General features: G+C 40.4%; 1 protein-coding gene across 1 annotated transcript in view; it reads right to left on the bottom strand.

The window, feature by feature from the left end:
* PODXL2 (podocalyxin like 2) overlaps window positions 1-17339 on the bottom strand; it is a 66204-nt gene that overhangs the window by 19277 nt on the left and 29588 nt on the right. The window contains exon 2 of the mRNA XM_060766191.2: window positions 10515-10799. Coding sequence (XP_060622174.2) covers window positions 10515-10799 — 285 coding nt within the window. The remainder of the gene's footprint in view (window positions 1-10514; window positions 10800-17339) is intronic.

Raw genomic sequence — 17339 nt, 5'->3', positions numbered from 1 at the left:
TGAAAGAAAACACTGGCACAATGAAGCAAGTGTATCCAATGGAACCATAACATTTGGTCACCAAAGACCGTTCACCTAGGGCGGATCCAGACAGGCCTTTATCCCAGGAGAATCCGCGTTTTAAAAGCACAGATTTTCCTGGGGGCCTGTCCACACTCACCCCAGAAAGTGTGCGCTTTCTGGGGTGGGTGTCCAGACGTTCTCTGTGAACTAGCCCGAGAGAATGTCTGGAGCCCCTACACCTCTCCCAAAGCCCCCAGACCCTTTTGAAAGGTAATGAAAACTTACTCAGCCTCCTTTACAGGCTTCGAGCCGTTCTTCCGGCACATAGAAATGATGCACCAGGAGAGCGGTGTGGGGGGGAGGACTGATTTTCCTCCCCCCCCCCATTCTCCTGGCACGTCATTCCTACATTCCTCCATTCCTGTAATGGAGGCTGAGTAAGTTTTCATTACTTTTCAAAGGTGTCTGGGGGCTTTTCAAAGGTGTCTGTAGTCCAGTAAACGGAAGTAATGGTTTTATTCCATGCCTTCCAAAAAGGCGTGGAATAAATCCACTATCTGATTACTTTGCCACAAACCAGGGTTTTTCTGGTTTGTAACAATTTAATTCGAGACTGTCCAGAACGTTGTCTGAACAGCCCCTCCTTTATTGCGGTAGATACCGCAATAAAGGTACTGTCTGGACGGTCCCTTAGAAAATGCACTGTGGTAGCATTAAAGTCTCACAATCACATAACACCAAATCAGCTGAAGAAATACCACAAACATCACCAGGCAAGGAGCTGTTCATCTCTAAGCCTCTTAGGTGTTGTCTTTAAAAGGTGCTTAATTTTATAAATGCTGGGCTAAAGATAAGCTTTAAAGAAGTAAATTTGTGGTCAGTCTGTGCACAGAAAATGGATGTTTTCAGTAGAAGCTAGAAGCAAAGGAGTACTGAGAACAACTGTGTCATAATGCCCATTCTTCTAGTTTTAGTGTGGGCACACATGCCTTTGTGATTAATAAACAAAATGAAGACAGCATAGCCATATGCGCATTTATATGCATGTGTGCACTTCTTAGCAACTAAGAAATAGAGCAAGCAGGCATATCCCACTGTCACTTCCACTTTATTTGTACAAGCATCTTCTATCATTGCTCCTTGAAAAACTCCTCTATTACAGTCTCAGTTCCTCTGTGTTTTCGTATCCATATTATAGCCAAGTGTAGGCCAGAAATGGCTGACAGCTCTCATGTCAGTGAGGTAATATTCTTAATTCAGGTGTGAATGGAACTATCCAAAGTACTAACTAGCCCAACAGGGTTCGGCATCTTGGATAGCTCCTTTTAAGTCTGAATTGCTGATAAACTCTACAAATTAGCTGGCATTGCCCCCTCCACACCCCATGTGTGATAGGAAGTTGCTGCTAACTGTGAGAGAAATAAGCCTGAACACTGTGAAAGCTATCCATTGCGTGGCTATCAGTCTCCTCCCAGTAGACTCAAAACAAAGGAAAGCTTCATGAGTTGCACCATTCCTCTTAAATGTTTCACCAGCAACAGCAAGAGTATCTCTCTGGGCAGCAAAATCAGGCAATTCAAACTGGATGCCACCCCCCCCCCCCCCGCCCCCAAGGACCTGTCTCCAGGGGCAAACCAAGAATGGGCAACTTGGAAGTCCCTGAGCAGACTCAGAAGCAAAGTGGACAGATCAAAAGACAACCTGGAAAAATTGCACTACCTAGAAGAATCCTCCACCTTATATGACTGGAGCAGAACAAAACTCTGCAACTGTATGCTTGTCCACAATGCCCTACCTCACATACAGAAAAAAGAATTGTTTAAAGCTATAGACAATGTGGTTGCTGTTGCCCGTTTTTGATCAAAAATTATTTAGCTGCTTGTGCTCCCTCTATTTTACCAGTTTTATACTTATTTATGCAATGCTTTTGATATGAAATAAAATCTGAATTAAAACCTGAATGGATTTGCTGCCCTTTTGATATGGAAGCTTCCAATTGTGACTGATATATGCATAGATTCATTCTTTAATCAAAGACCATTCTCACACTGGGCATAAATGCTCCTTTTATATATAGTGAGACTTCAATTTTCATTGCTACTCCCAGATTCACCTACTTGTTGACTCAGCATTCAGTAATGGGTTCAGTGTGTTAACTTTAGCTGGTGGTGAGCAATAGCATATGGGCCTTGCTTTAAGACAACAGTATCAATATGATTGAGGTGTTTCCACAAAAGGAAGAAAGCTAAGGTTTGGTTCATATCTCAGTCACTAAGAGAATATGAAAACAATTAGAAGACAAAGACTGGACTGGACAGCAAGTTCACTTATTCGTTTATATCCTGTCTTTTCTTCAATACTGGTACTCAAGTCAGCTTAAAAATATTATAACAAATATAGTAAAAAGGACTTCCAAATATCTAATTTTTTCCTGCATGGAAGGGGGGTTGGACTAGATCTCCTGTGTGCTCTTTTACAACTCTATTATTCTATTATTATTCTATAATTTTAACTGAAAGCATGTTATTAAAATGCAATTAAACAATCTGTAGAGTTAAAACCATAAAAAGACAAAAGGTGAAAATCAGCAACCCAGCTGCACCATTTAAAAGCTCACTGCCAGTCAAGTCTTCAAAGCCTGTCAGGCTGGATCTACACTGTCAAATAATGCAGTTTCAGAATGCAGTTTAACTGCATTGAACTGGATTATATGAGTCTACACTGCCATATAATCCAGTTCAATGCAGTTAAACTGCATTCTGAAATTGCATTATTTGGCAGTCTCAGAACAGTAAAATTATCCCTTTTGGATGGAAGGACAGCAAGGATGTAGGGATGTTAGTCTTCCCACTGGGGGACTTCCAATGGAGACACCAAGAAGGTCTTCTCCCATGTTTCCACCAAACATGACTGGGAAGATGGTGGGACCAAGACAATGACATCTCTAAATATCCTAGAAATCAAACACTCATATTTAGAGAAAGGGATGTTAGCCGGAGAAGTTAATGATCTAATATCTTCAGATTATCAGGATTTTCTATTCAATAATGTAATTGTGTATGCCCCCATCCCATTTGGACAGGGATGCAAAATGGCTCACCATAATTTAAAAAAAAACTTCTCTTCTTAGTTGGAACTTCTTTCTTTGACTTTACTTCCTCGCTATACTAAAGAATATGCATAACTATACTCCCTCCCCCTTTATGTCTTTGACAATACAATAGATTCACATGAAGGTAAAGGTAAAGGTTTTCCCCTGACATTTAGTCCAGTCGTGTTCGACTCTGGGGGTGGTGCTCATCTCCATTTCTAAGCTGAAGAGCCGGCATTGTTCGTAGACACCTCCAAGGTCATGTGGCCAATATGACTGCATGGAGCACCATTACCTTTCTGCCGGAGCGGTACTTATTGATCTACTCACATTTGTATGTTTTTGAACTGGTAGGTTGGCAGAACCTGGGGCTAACAGCGGGAGCTCACACTGCTCTCTAAATTTGAACCTGCAAACTTTCAATCAACAAGTTCAGCAGCTCAGTGGTTTAAGCCACTGCGCCACCAGATGGCCAATTCTCAAGTCACTCCTGATGCGGAAAAAAAAACTGGCAATCTTCAGTAATGTGCATATCCTGTTATTAAGCCAAACTGAAAACATTCCTGTTATGTATAACATTTTCAGCTAGTAGTGCCTGCCATAGATGTGGGTGAAATGTCAGGAGAGAATGCTTCTGAAATATGGCCATACAGCCCGGAAAACTCACAGCAACCCAGTCCTATAATAGTTTAACCACCCTCTTTTTACTACATCTCACATAACTGGATGTTGTGCAATGACCATTTTCTACAAGTCTGAGCCTTTTATCAGCGATAATTGCAAATCATGCTCTTAGAAACATAAACACCATAATAGAGTGGTTCAGAACAAAAATTTGGGTAAATCAGGGAGTGAATCTAATCATGTAGATGTGGTCAAGGAGGCATGCCAGTACCCGGTTAAGGACAATATCATCCAAATCCAGCTCTGAAAAACAGAAATATTACATCTGTATCATTTAAATATGTGTGTGTGTGTGTGTGTGTCAGGAGTGACTTGAGAAACTGCAAGTCCCTTCTGGTGTGAGAGAATTGGTCGTCTGCAAGGATGTTGCCCAGGGGATGCCTGGATGTTTTGATGTTTTACTATCCTTGTGGGAGGTTTCTCTCATGTCCCCACATGGGGAGTTGGAGCTGACAGAGGGAGCCCATTCACACTCTCCCTGGATTTGAACCTGCAACCTGTCGGTCTTCAGTCCTGCCGACACAAGGGTTTAAAACCATTTCGCCACCAGGGACTCCATGTATCATGTAATGACATTGAATGAATGGGCTTCTGGAAAAAATCTAATCATTGACATAGAAAGGTGCACTAAAGAATGGGGGGAATGTATGGCTCTGCAAGTGTTCGATTCTAATTCTCGTCAGCCTTAGCCAGTATAGCCAATGGTGGGGGATAGTAGGAGGTGCAGATCAATATCAAATGTAGGGTCCATGATGCAACACAATGCATGGATTTATATAAGTGGACATGGTGACCATATGTGTGTGTGTGTGTGTGTTTGTGAGATATCTTGTGTTCTTGTGCTGTTGTGTGCCTTCAAGTCATACCTGACTTATGGTGACCCTATCACACAATTTTCTTGACAGGTTTTGTTCAGAGGAAGGCAAAGGCAAATCTCTCTGAACAAATCTTGCTTTTCCATATTTCTTCCCGTCTGTGTATGCATGTGCTTTCATGTCACCTGTTGACCCCATGAACTTCACAGGGTTTTCTTAGGAAAAGAATACGCAGAGCTGCAAGGTTCCTTCCTTGACAGTTCCTTCTTCTGAAATCTGTTTTACAGCACCTATTATTTATTGGAGACATCCAATCCAAGTATTAATCAGGGTCAACCCTGATTAGCTTTTTATTTCAAGTGGGATATGGTGCCTTCAGGGTATTTAGGCTTAGCTTCTACTTTTCTACTAATATGCATATATTTTAACATACTGAAAGACTTGCAAATTTTTGCAAGATTGTCAGCAAATATGAGAAATAAGTAACCCCATCAAAAGCTTGACTGAGCAGTTCTAAGCACATTAGAGTTAGATAATCCCCTCCCATTTCTAAAGGGGATTTTTGTGTAACATGCTTAGGCTTAGCGTATATAAAAGGCTGAGAACATGTGCAGCATGCATACATACCCATGAGTCATTATCATTAAAAACATAGAAGAATATTCTTAAATCAGATAATGGAAGGGACTCATTTATCCCCAAGTTCCATCCATTGGGTTGGGTCCAGTTTTCGGGATGTGAAACTGGGCTAGTGGGAATTGATATCTCTGCTTGATTCTCCTCAAAGCTCTTTCATTTGCCTGAAAACACTACCTAAACACACACATAGTTGAGTGGAGGCAACTTCTATGGCAGTGGTTCTCAACCTGTGGGTCCCCAGGTGTTTTGACCTACAACTCCCAAAAATCCCAGCCAGTTTACCAGCTGTTAGGATTTCTGGGAGTTGAAGGCCAAAACATCTGGGGACCCACAAGATGAGAACCACAGATGCTGGAAAAATAAAGGAACACCAACAATAGACAAATGGTTGTTGAAACTAATGGAAATCATGAATATGGATAGATTGTCTTTCTTGATGATGCTGTACCAAAGAAGAAGGGAGATACAAATGAACTGGGAATTAGTAAAAGATTACCTCAAAAAAGATAAGATGAAAATTTTGATTTAAAATGTTGGGATAGCTTGTCATAAATTAAGAAGCTTTGGCCTAGGGCAGGGGTCCTCAAACTTTTTAAACCGGGGGCCAGTTCACTGTCCCTCAGACCGTTGGAGGGCTGGACTATAGTTTTTTTTAAAAAAAATCAATTAAAAAATTCCTATGCACATTGCACATATCTTATTTTGCTGTGTGGAAGGGCCCTTAGAGGGGGTTCTTTCTAGCCCTCTTTAGGCAGTAATTCCAGGAGCAGAGAATGGGAAATCTTCCTATTTCTAGTCTGAACAAAATCTGGCTACCAGTATTAAAAAAACCTCTAAAATTATAACTGTAAATAAAGAACAACACTCAAACACAGGGGAACTCCAGACAAGAAACAATCAGGGCCAACTAATCACCTCTCAACAAAGGATTCTCCCTAAAAACTGTCAAGCTATGAAATGGCAATCAAGGTGGCCAATTGAAACATTCATACCTACCTCCAACAGACAAGAGTTCTTTCTCCCACCCTGGATCTTCCACAATTTTCCTAGTTAAAGGTTTTCCTCTGACATGAAGTCCAGTCGTGTCTGACTCTGGGGTGGGGTGCTCATCTGCATTTCTAAGTCGAAGAGTCGGCATTGTCCGTAGACATCTCCAAGGTCATGTGGCCGGCATGACTGCATGGAGCGCCGGGGCAGCCTCCCTTGGCTGGCTCACGCTGCCCATCGGGTCCGATGGGCAGCGTAAGCCTGCCAAGGGAGGAGCAGCCCTGCGCGGCCTACTCGCGTGTAAAGTACCTCGCGAGGTGCTTTAGGTGCATGTAGGCCACGCGGAGCAGCTGCCCTTGGCTGGCTCAAGCTGCCCATCGGGCCTGATGGATAGCGTAAGCCTGCCAAGGGAGGAGCAGCCCCATGTGGCCTACTCACACGTAAAGGACCTCGCGTGGTGCTTTACGCACGAGTAGGCCATGCGGAGCAACTGCCCTTGGCTAGCTCACACTACCCATGGGACCTGACGGATAGCGTGAGCCAGCCAAGGGAGGGGCACTGTGTGAGGGGGGCACTCCTCCTCTACAGGCCAAATAAGTGCTCTTGGTGGGCCGGAAGTGGCCCGCGGGCCATAGTTTGGGGACCCCTGGCCTAGGGAATAATATGAATGAAAAATAAGGGAGAAGAAGAGAAAACTATGATAGGCAATGATGTTTTCAGTAAACATTCAGAGACTACCACCAAATTTCAGATGGAAGTCAACAACTTTTTTTGGGGGGGGGCGTATTTGGGTTATTTAAAAAAATACTTTTTTAATATTATTACTATTTTTTCTTCTTTCTTCTTCTTCTTCTTCTTCTTCTTCTTCTTTCTTCTCTCTCTCAAATTCCTACTTTTCTCAACTATATTGTTCTCCCACTTTCCATGTAAAAGAACTTCTTTCTATGTCCCTTTTCTCTTATTTTTTATTAAATTGGGGAAAATCCTGTTCATTGAAAGCAAATCCAACAACTCAAATTATTCATAACGTATTAGCAAAAGATCACAAAGGAGATACCATTATAACATCTGATAGTTGTTCCAAGGATGGGTGAAACAATGCAGGAGAAAACAAAATCCTTTTGGATAATTAACACATTTGACAAAGGGGCAAAAATTCAGCCATAAACTGTGTATGTGAAAGAGGCACGCTACTGATATTCATTGGTTCAGTTACACTGAAAGTACACAATAAATCTTCTCTGTATACGTTCCTTGCCCTTTAAAGGGTGAGCGAGTTATAGGCATCCAGAAATTTCATTGACCATCAGCAAGATCTTGGAGCGCTGTATTTCTGCTTACGTTATATTCTCTCTCATTCTCTGGTGGGGATGAAATGCAATTTTGCAGATTTGGTGGTCCAAAAGGGCTTTAGAAATTAACTGGAAGTGGATTTCGAGTTTACTTTCTTGTTAAATAAAAACTTCTCTTGAACACAGAAGAATCTAAGGGAACCCAAAAAACATGACAAACAATGGCAGCACACACATCAAGTGAGGTAAAATTATCAGGAAAGGGAGCTTACAGAAGTAAAAAAGACAACACTGTTGGTGTCATAGTTTTTGTCCCAGCAGATTACTCAGATGTGGAGCTTGCAAATTGAGATACAAGTGGAAATTGTACTGCTTTCTAATTCACAGCTGAAGATGGATTGGGTGGGTGTCTACTCTAACCACACACACAAAAACGAAAGTAGAGAAGGTATCAAGGGGAAAAAGACAGAAGCCCAAGGTCAGCTTTTCACATTGCATTTACCATTGCCTGCTTGAAAACCAGGTCACAATTGCAAAGGATAATCTCATAAGCTTTAAAGAAAACGTGAATATGCTCCCTGTTTCCCCACTTCCCCATCACATATTTCTGGGCATCTTAACATCACACTCCCAAATTCCTATATCATTCCTGTTGTGTAAGACCAAGACAAAGAATCTAACTCCTTAAACCAGAGCATAAGCTAACTGCTCATTTATGCACATGGCTAACTTCTCACACCTCCCATTTTGTAACAGGTAAACAAACCAGGCAGATATAGTGTAGCCTGACATTTCAATCCATGATTACAGTGGACTACATCCAAACAGCTTTAACATCAGAGATCGCTGGGAATTTACAAATCCTGGCAACAACATCAACAACAAAAGCCCAATTCTGAGTTTGACAAACTGCTAATGCAGACAGCCTGTTTGTTCCCATTTCTCACTTCCTTTATGTAATAGGAAATACCAGGGATGGGGAATCCCAAATTCAGGGACCTTTTAAAAACTCAATTGTGGTCATCCTCTTTTCTTCTTGACAGGATTGTTTGGTGGTTCCCCAACTTCTGCATTGGCTTTTCCCCCATTCTAAAAGGTAGAAATGCCACGCAGAAAAAAACCAATAACCTCAATTATGGTTTAATACTTTTGCCTCTACCCACTACTGGAAAGCCATTCCCTGCCCAAACATCTCTGTCCTTGAATTCAGTCTTTAGGTTGATGGTAGTGGGTGGAGGAGACTTTATCCTCCTCTGTACCCCAACTATCTATCTAAGGAGCATTCTCATCATGCTTTCATATCCTCTGGGCCTTTTTTGTTTATACAGCACTTTTCAGCGAAAGAGTTTCTCAGGGTGACTTCCAAATCCTGGAATTGGCATAAGAACTTTCTTTGGCATAAATTGGCCCGGGGTCACAAACATGGCAAAAAAAGTCACTGTACTCCCCTAGATGTTATTTAGAGGCATTCTAGCTCTATAGTGACATGTAAGCTCTAGCAAGCCCTGAAGCCACAAAAGGGACCCTGAGGTTCACATGGGTCAACATTGATTTAAACTGAAAGAAGTGCTCCCATCCTTGCATTAAGCTACATCTCCTGGATTTGTTTATCTACCTGCTTGAAGAAAGAGGCCACGCTGGAGCAACCTGGCTGTTTATATCAACAGGTTGCACATACCCATTGTGATTTAATATTTCCCTTCCTTGGGGTAGATTTTTTATTAATTCCTGTTGTTTCACCCCTGTTCTTAACTATGAGTCAGCTTTCATGGGTTATCATCACCAATACCATCATTAGCAGCCAGCAGTGGAGCCCATGGAAGCTATTGAGAAAAAAGGTTAAAAGAAAGTAGCTCAATAGCTTCCATGACCAGAAAAAGTGGAGTAAGATTTTTGTAAACATTTCTGTTAATTTCTGATGCAGCAGTAGCCTTCTTGGATTGTATGCAGCAAGGAGCCTAGTGATAAGGAGAGACAATTGAGAAAATACTGTACTGTAATTAGGATATTATCTTGATTGCAATGCAGGGCAATGTGCAACATTTATTTTGTGAAAATATTCTACCCATTTGTTTTTTCAGAGGCCACACTGTCCTCCTATTCATAAGACTCCAAAGACATGAGAAATTTCATGCAAGATGTCTCTGAGAAAATTCTGCCAATGTGGGAAACTGGGACATAGCACCAAGTGCTATTTATATGGAAGAAGAAGCTCTCATAGACATACAATATATTCTCCTTTTCAAGATCATGCCCTCTTTTTCAGAGCCAAAATTTCTCTTCGGGGCCTTTTTAAAATGCCCATTTCTGTTACAATGTACAGGCAGTTCCCAAGTTATGAATAAGATAGGTTCTGTAGGTTTGCCCTTAAGCTGAATTTATTTGTAAGTCAGAACAGGTACTTTTTATGTGTAACACATAATGTTAAATAGCCTCTGCGTGTCTATCTATATATGTTGTGTGTCTATGGCATTGAATGTTTGCCATGTATATGTGCATTGTGATCCCCCCTGAGTCCCCTGTGGGGTGAGAAGGGCAGAATATATATACTGTAAATAAATAAATAAATTTTAAAGATTTTTAATTTCTTGTGCAATCTTGATTGAAATTTACAGAGTACTTGAACGTGACTATTATTTTAAAAATCTAAATATTTTGATTGAAATAGATGCTCAAGTGTATTGACCCCACTCTTCACTTGCCCAGAAATGTTATGCACAGATACACCGTTTTATCTCCATCGAAGTGTGGAAAGCTAACTGCAACTTCAATAGAACAAAAGAGTGGTAGCTAGGTAGCACAAGAAGCTTGCCTGCCTTGAAGCACTTTAATCCATTTCTCTCTCAGCTGGATCCTAAACTTATACGTCACAGAAGACAGACAGGTTAAAATGAATTCTACCTTTTTTTTTGTTGCCAAAATTGCATCAAGATGGCATTTGAGGTCTTTGAAGTTAAAAAACAAAACAAAACAAAACCAAAAACTTCAACACAAATTGATTACCTGATGCTGGTCCCACATCCAAGCTGGAATCATTGATGTCCCCACCATCTTCCCAGAAAAACTGGGGCTGAAGAGCCTTGGAGTCTTCATTCTCTTCACTAGAAAAACCAGAGCCAGGTGCGGCTTGCAGAGCACTTGGGCCAAGCTCAGATACTTCCTGGTTGGCCTGTTCACTGGAGTCCAAAGACTCTAGATGGGATATTGCTCTGAAATCCACCAGGGAAGTTGAGCTCAGACCTTCGGTACCAGCATCTTCCAGTACAGGAAGGCAGACGCACAAAGAGCCTACAAACAAGAATGGGAGACTCATCAGTTGTAAGGAATAAGACAAATGACAGACCCGAAAACAAAGCAATTCAGATGAAGCTCTTCTCTCCTCTCCCTTGGCATTACAGGCTGTGTTTCCCTCATCCAGAAATCCAAAAAACACCAAAATCTGAAATTGTGGCTGAGATCGTGACACCTTTATGTTAGTGGAATATACCGAACTTTGCTTCATGCACAAAATGAATTAAAATATTAAGTTCTTGTGGGTTTTTTCGGGCTATATGGCCATGTTCTAGAGGCATTTCTCCTGACGTTTCGCCTGCATCTATGGCAAGCATCTTCAGAGGTGACCTCACCTCTGAAGATGCTTGCCATAGATGCAGGCGAAACGTCAGGAGAAATGCCTCTAGAACATGGCCATATAGCCTGAAAAAAACCCACAAGAACTGAGTGGTTCCAGCCATGAAAGCCTTCGACAATACAATATAAATATTATATAAAATTACCTTCAGGCTATAAATATGTAAAGTATGCATGAAACATAAATGAATGTTGTGTTTAGACATAGGTCCTATTTCCAAGGTATCTTTTTATGTATTCAAAATATATTGATTCCAAAATCTGGGGAAAAAATCAAAATCCAAAATACTTCTTGTTCCATTTTGAATAAAGGATAGTCAATTTGTACTACATCATCTGCAGTAATATCACAAGAAGAATGAATTGATTATATATGGGAATAATGTTCTCATGTAAGAAAAATATAGTGTATCCAATGCTAAGAAAATGACACACAGCTGCAACACAATCAGTCTGAAAGAAGTCTTTAAAAGCCTGCATAATAAAAGAGAGTAACAGTGAATTTAATTGCATTGAAAATCAGTTGTCTTGAATAGATTTAATGTGTCTTTAAAGATAAATTGAAATCCTGTATATGAACGTGTATAGCACTCTTCATATGTCTCAGACAAAAGCTGAACATTTCTAAGTCCCCCCCACCCCACCCTCCCGAAATGGAAAAGTAGCCCCTTCTGTTTCATTATTCTGGAGATCATATACTGACACACTCAATTATGCTTTATCTTTGCCTTTAGACTACAAACATCGTTAAGATTATTTTGGTTTACCATATCACAAGAACATCTAATATCCAGCTTCCCTTCCCCACACCTTCCTCAGGTATTGCATTATGAGAGTAACTTCCCTCTGTTCATTATAATTTCAAAATACAGCTTCAAAGATAGATTTTACATAAATTTGGTAGTACAATTCCACTAATAAAAGCTTTCCCTCATTTTGAAATTTTGACTTTCAGTGGACTAAGTGTTGTCTCCACTTACTGAGATCTAGAAAATAGTTGATGCTGATAATAATATGATATTGAGCAAGACAAAGAATTGCAATCAAAGCCAAAGCTTTTAAATAGACATGCTGACTGATTTCTTAGAACTGTATATTTTGCTTCTTTTTGAAATGCTTGTTTTTCTGTTCTGTGCTGCTCAATAAATGCTGCTTTTCTTTAAGAGTTTATTTGCACCAGTTTTATTAAGCTATCTCAAACTACATAGCTTTACTATTACTCAATATATACTAATAGGATTTAGATTTTGCTATCCTTTGTCTTGATTCCCATATAGCCAAAAGACAAGTGGCTTCTGTTTACCCAGTGGTTCTCAACCTGGGGTCCCCAGATGTTTTTGGCCTACAACCCCCAGAAATCTCAGCCAGTTTATCAGCTGTTAGGATTTCTGAGAGTTGAAAGCCAAAACATCTGGGGACCCCAGGTTGAGAACCATTGGTTTACACTGAGATGCCTCCCAAAAAAAAAAAAATCAGCTACAACTGAAACAGCATCTGATACAAAATGTACATCACTTTTTCTTCCAGGAGACACAAAAAATGTGTCTCCTGGAAGATACATGTTTTTAAGCACTGTTGAAATTTTTTTTTGCATTACATGTTTTGTGCATTTTGATTAGACAATAAACTCTTTGGTGGGTTTTGTATTTTGTTTTATATTGCTCAATATAGTTACTCTTGTTAATGGTACAGAGAAAAAATAAAGTACATAGTAGGTTGGAAAATTCTGTTAAGTAAACAACAAAATATGTGCACTTACATTAACTTGACTTTCTCTTAATTTCTTTTAAATTTACGTTTCTAATCATATTATTTACAGTTTATTTCATCTGGTTCATATACACATAAAAAGGCACCACATAGTCATCCTCCTGAATATTGATGTTAACAATTAGATAGGCATATATAAAGCAAACATTTACAATCCTTTTATACATTCTATTTAATAGACTCCCCATTGTTACGCCAGGATAACTAAATATAGACTAGAAAACTATCCTTAACTATTTGCTTTCTTTATATGACATTTCCCATTTTTATTGTCAACTTTCCAAAATACAGCAGAAATATTAAAAAGGATTTATTTTAATTGTCAGAACTTGTTAAGACCCAATCCTTTTTTATATTTGGACCAGGCTGTGGCACAGCTAGTTAGTAGCCAGCTGCATTAAATCACTATTACTGAGAGGTCATGAGTTTGAAGCCAGCCCGAGTTGAAGTAAGCTCCTGACCATTAATAGTCTAGCTTGCTGTCGACCTATGCAGCCCGAAAGACAGTTGCATCTGTCAAGTAGGAAATTTAGCTACTATTTTATGCGGGGAGGCTAATCTAACTAATTTATGATGCCATAAAACCTTCCAGCAGTGTGCAGAAGAATGAGGAAGTACACCATCAAAGCACCTGGTGTCACAAGTGGATGGTGAAGCAGCAGCTCCCCTGTGGCTGGCACCAAGCATACCCGGAACCAAGTATACCAAGCTTACCCTCATGAAGCCAGAAAAGCTGGAATGTTAAATTGCCTCTATGTCTGTCTATATATGTTGTGTGTCTAAATGGATGTTTAGATGTATATGAATGTTTGCCATGTATATGTGCATTGTAATCTACCTTGAGTCCCTTGGGGGTCAGAAGGGTGGAATATAAATACTGTAGATAAATAAATATTTTTTCAAATACAATAAAATGGTGTTGAATTGTTCTCGAAATTCTGTATAGATTTGTTTTTCAATATCCAAGAGAGTTTATTCTTCCCATTGAATCAATTTTAGTAACCAATTAACTACTGCAGGAATCTTTTCTAATTTCAGGTTTTTTTGCATTAATAATGCAAGCAGCTGTTACTGTGTTGTCAAGCCATGGCACCCTCCTGTCCAAAAGTTATAGAAAAATAAAGACATTGTAAGGAAGATACTGTATATGATTTAAAAAATTTCTGTAGCTCCAAAGTTGCACAATGTCGAAGCCGCTAGAGGCTCAAGGGTGGATCTAGGAGCAGCTATACTATAAAAACTCAACTAAATCTAACCCTAGGGTATGTACTTAATATTACTTGTATCATTTGTATAATGTGCCAATTCCTACATGTATAAAATGCGTCAAAATGTATCTTGATGGCAGCTCCCTTTCCATGCCCTCAGTTTGCATAATCCCTTGGTGATCTCAACAAAAGATTCCCCCCAGGCACTTCCAAGCCATTAAATGCTAATCAAGGTGGTCAGTTGAAACATTCACACCTAGCTCCAGCAGACAAAAGTCCTTTGTCCCACCCTGGTCATTCCACAGATATATAAACCCATTTTCCTACTTCCAACAGACCTCACTACCTCTGAGGATGCTTGCCATAGATGCAGGCGAAACGTCAGGAGAAAATGCCTCTAGAACATGCCCATATAGCTCGGAAAAACCTACAACAACCCAAAGGATCCAGTACTTCCTTGTGTCATGCTTTTTCCCTGGATGCACAATAGGTGGAATATGCCATGGTGCTTTACCATCTCCTTGATTCAAATGGGCCCTCTGCTGCTCTCCAGCTGCCCTTGAGCAGCTAAGAGGAAAGGAGCAGTCTTTTCCTTCCAAACTGTGTTAAGAACACTATGGAACTGTAGACATTGTCAACATCTGATTGGATCTTAGCCTATATATGCTTACAATTACAAATGGCGTAAAATAGAATAGGTGAATATTCATTATAGGTGTTGGTGCCCAGGACAGTCTTTCGACTGGAACATGATTGCACAAACATTAGAGAAAGAACTAACATGTATCTACAGTGGAATATGCTGCTTCTGAGTGTGGCGGGGTGTCTTTCTCTGGAGGTTTTTAAGCCAAGGTTGGATGGCCATCTGTCAGGGGTGCTTTGATTGTGTGTTCCTGCAAGGCAGAATGGGGTTGGACTGGATGGCCCTTGTGGTTCCTTCCAGCTCTATGATTCTCAGTCAATTATTACAGAACTTCAGAGTGCTTTTGTTTATTCTTGCCTAACATTTCACTGGTACAAGCAACCTTACAAATGAATCAGACTTATTTTTGGAAATTGTTATTGCCTCCATGTCAGTGTCTCCTACTTTAGATCAATGCAACAAAATGAGCTAAAAGAAGATCAGCTTAGACAGACTCTAAATACTAAAGACAGCAGAAGGGTGACAGAAATGAGCAGCCCTGAAAAGAAAAGTACTGCAGTATAAAGCAGCCAACCAAGATGTCTCTGGACATCCCAAGGGATGGACCAACCTCTCCAAGTGTTATTTGCACACGGCTGAGTCAGGCAATCACTAAGCCCAAAACATCCCAAAATACGTTCCATTACTGAGGATGCAGCATGCCTTTGCAGGTCAAATTATATCTCCTAGCTCAGTCTGCAAGGAAGTTTGCGAGACAGAGAGGGAGGGAAATGGGTAGAGTTGGTATCTAGAATTTTTTTGCTCTCACATAACAGCTGTCGCCATGCTATTATAGCACTACAGCTGCTTCTAGAGACCCCCCAAATATATACGGCATATACATCCACACACACACAATTATTGCACTAAAACTAAAAATGTATGTGCAAATACACAGGCCAGGCATAAAACAGACCAACCCAAATTCATCTGCTTGAGCAATGGACACATGACAGTGACTGGTAGGTTCCCTTGGTACTAGGGTAAACCCATCTTTCATTCCTAAATTGTTTATAACTTTCCTGCAAGAACAACAAACTTGAGAGACCAGTGGGTTCCTCACCAAATTCCTTTACCATTCAAGTCATAGCTGCCCTTGAGTAAAACACCTGTAGCCCCCACCCAAGGCAGGGCTAACCCTTAAGGTGCTTTGCTTCTTCTACACAGGTACATGAATCCAGTGCTGGATTAAAAGGTGTAGTACTGGGACTCAATTGCCCCATTTTATAAATGCCTTTAATTGTAGCAGATGGTGAATACAATGGCAGTGGGTGGTAAATCTGCTCTCGGTCTTAGTCCACACTATTTGTGGTTCTGAGCCCTATCCCCAACATAGGTTTTATTCTTTGGACAGCTCTTTCAAGGTTTAAATTTGTCATTAAAACTGGCTGGGTGGGAGAGATAGGTCTTCAAATGTGTTGTAAATTTCGACAGCTAATCTAGCTGTTGGAGCTTTTCTGACAGGTTGTTCCATAGTCTTGGGGAGGCTGATGAAAAGGTCTTCTGGGTGACGGTTGCCAGTTGGGTTCTGGCTGCTTGGAATAGCCACTTCCCCAGAAGACCTAAGTGTTCAGGTTGATTGTAAGGGAGAAGGCGATCCTTTAGGTAACCTGGACACAAACCGTGTAGGGCTTTAAAGGTCAAAACCAACACTTTGTACTTTGTCGAAGGCTTTCATTGCTGGAATTACTGGGTTGTTGTAGGTTTTTTCAGGCTATATGGCCATGTTCTAGAGCAGTGGTTCTCAACCTGGGGTCCCCAGATGTTTTTGGCCTACAACTCCCAGAAATCCCAGCCAGTTTACCAGCTGGGATTTCTCAAGGAATTCCTGACCATAGTAGCTCAAGTTCATGGGAGCTGAACTCCATAACACCCGGACAGCAGCAGGCTGAAGAAAATTGCTTCCTAAATTTGTGTTCTGTCAATCAATGTGTATACTGTAAGGGGCACCTCTGTCTCAAAAGCGAGTATTAAAAATGAGCTTATAGTAAGTGAAGAATTGCACTCTTAATGTAATGGATTTTGATTTTCATAGAAGAAGATATACTGGTGCCAATTCGGACTTTTACAGAGTTTCTTTAAAACTGCTTCTCCTTTCTTCTTGCATTTTCTGTGAAATGTCTACAACTTAAACTCCAGGAACTTGTGCTGCACCTGGCTTTCAGGAAAGTTAATCCCATTCGCGTAGGAGGCCCAGTTCCCAGCAGTTTGTTTACCCTCGTTTAACACTCAGGTGCTTACACGGTTTAAATGCTTTAAGAGGCATGATCCTCTTTACCACAGTAGTCTGCTATCCTCAGTCAATGATAAGATTGTACTCCCTTGAAACAAAAGAAGAAGTAGCTGTTTCTTATTTATGCATATTTATAGACTGCTCACATTCAAACATTTCTCATGTACAACAATATACTTTTGTGTGTGTGTACTGTATATATTCTGTATACAATAGAATAATATAAAAAAGTTTGTGTGCCTTCAAGTCATTGCTGACTCATGATGACCCAAAGTGAACCAATAATGGGGGTTTCTTATTGAGAT

Source organism: Anolis sagrei, chromosome 2, assembly GCF_037176765.1.
Source record: "Anolis sagrei isolate rAnoSag1 chromosome 2, rAnoSag1.mat, whole genome shotgun sequence".
NCBI lineage: Eukaryota > Metazoa > Chordata > Lepidosauria > Squamata > Dactyloidae > Anolis > Anolis sagrei.
Note: the sequence above shows the minus strand (reverse complement) of the source record. Positions and strands in the feature narration are given on the sequence as shown.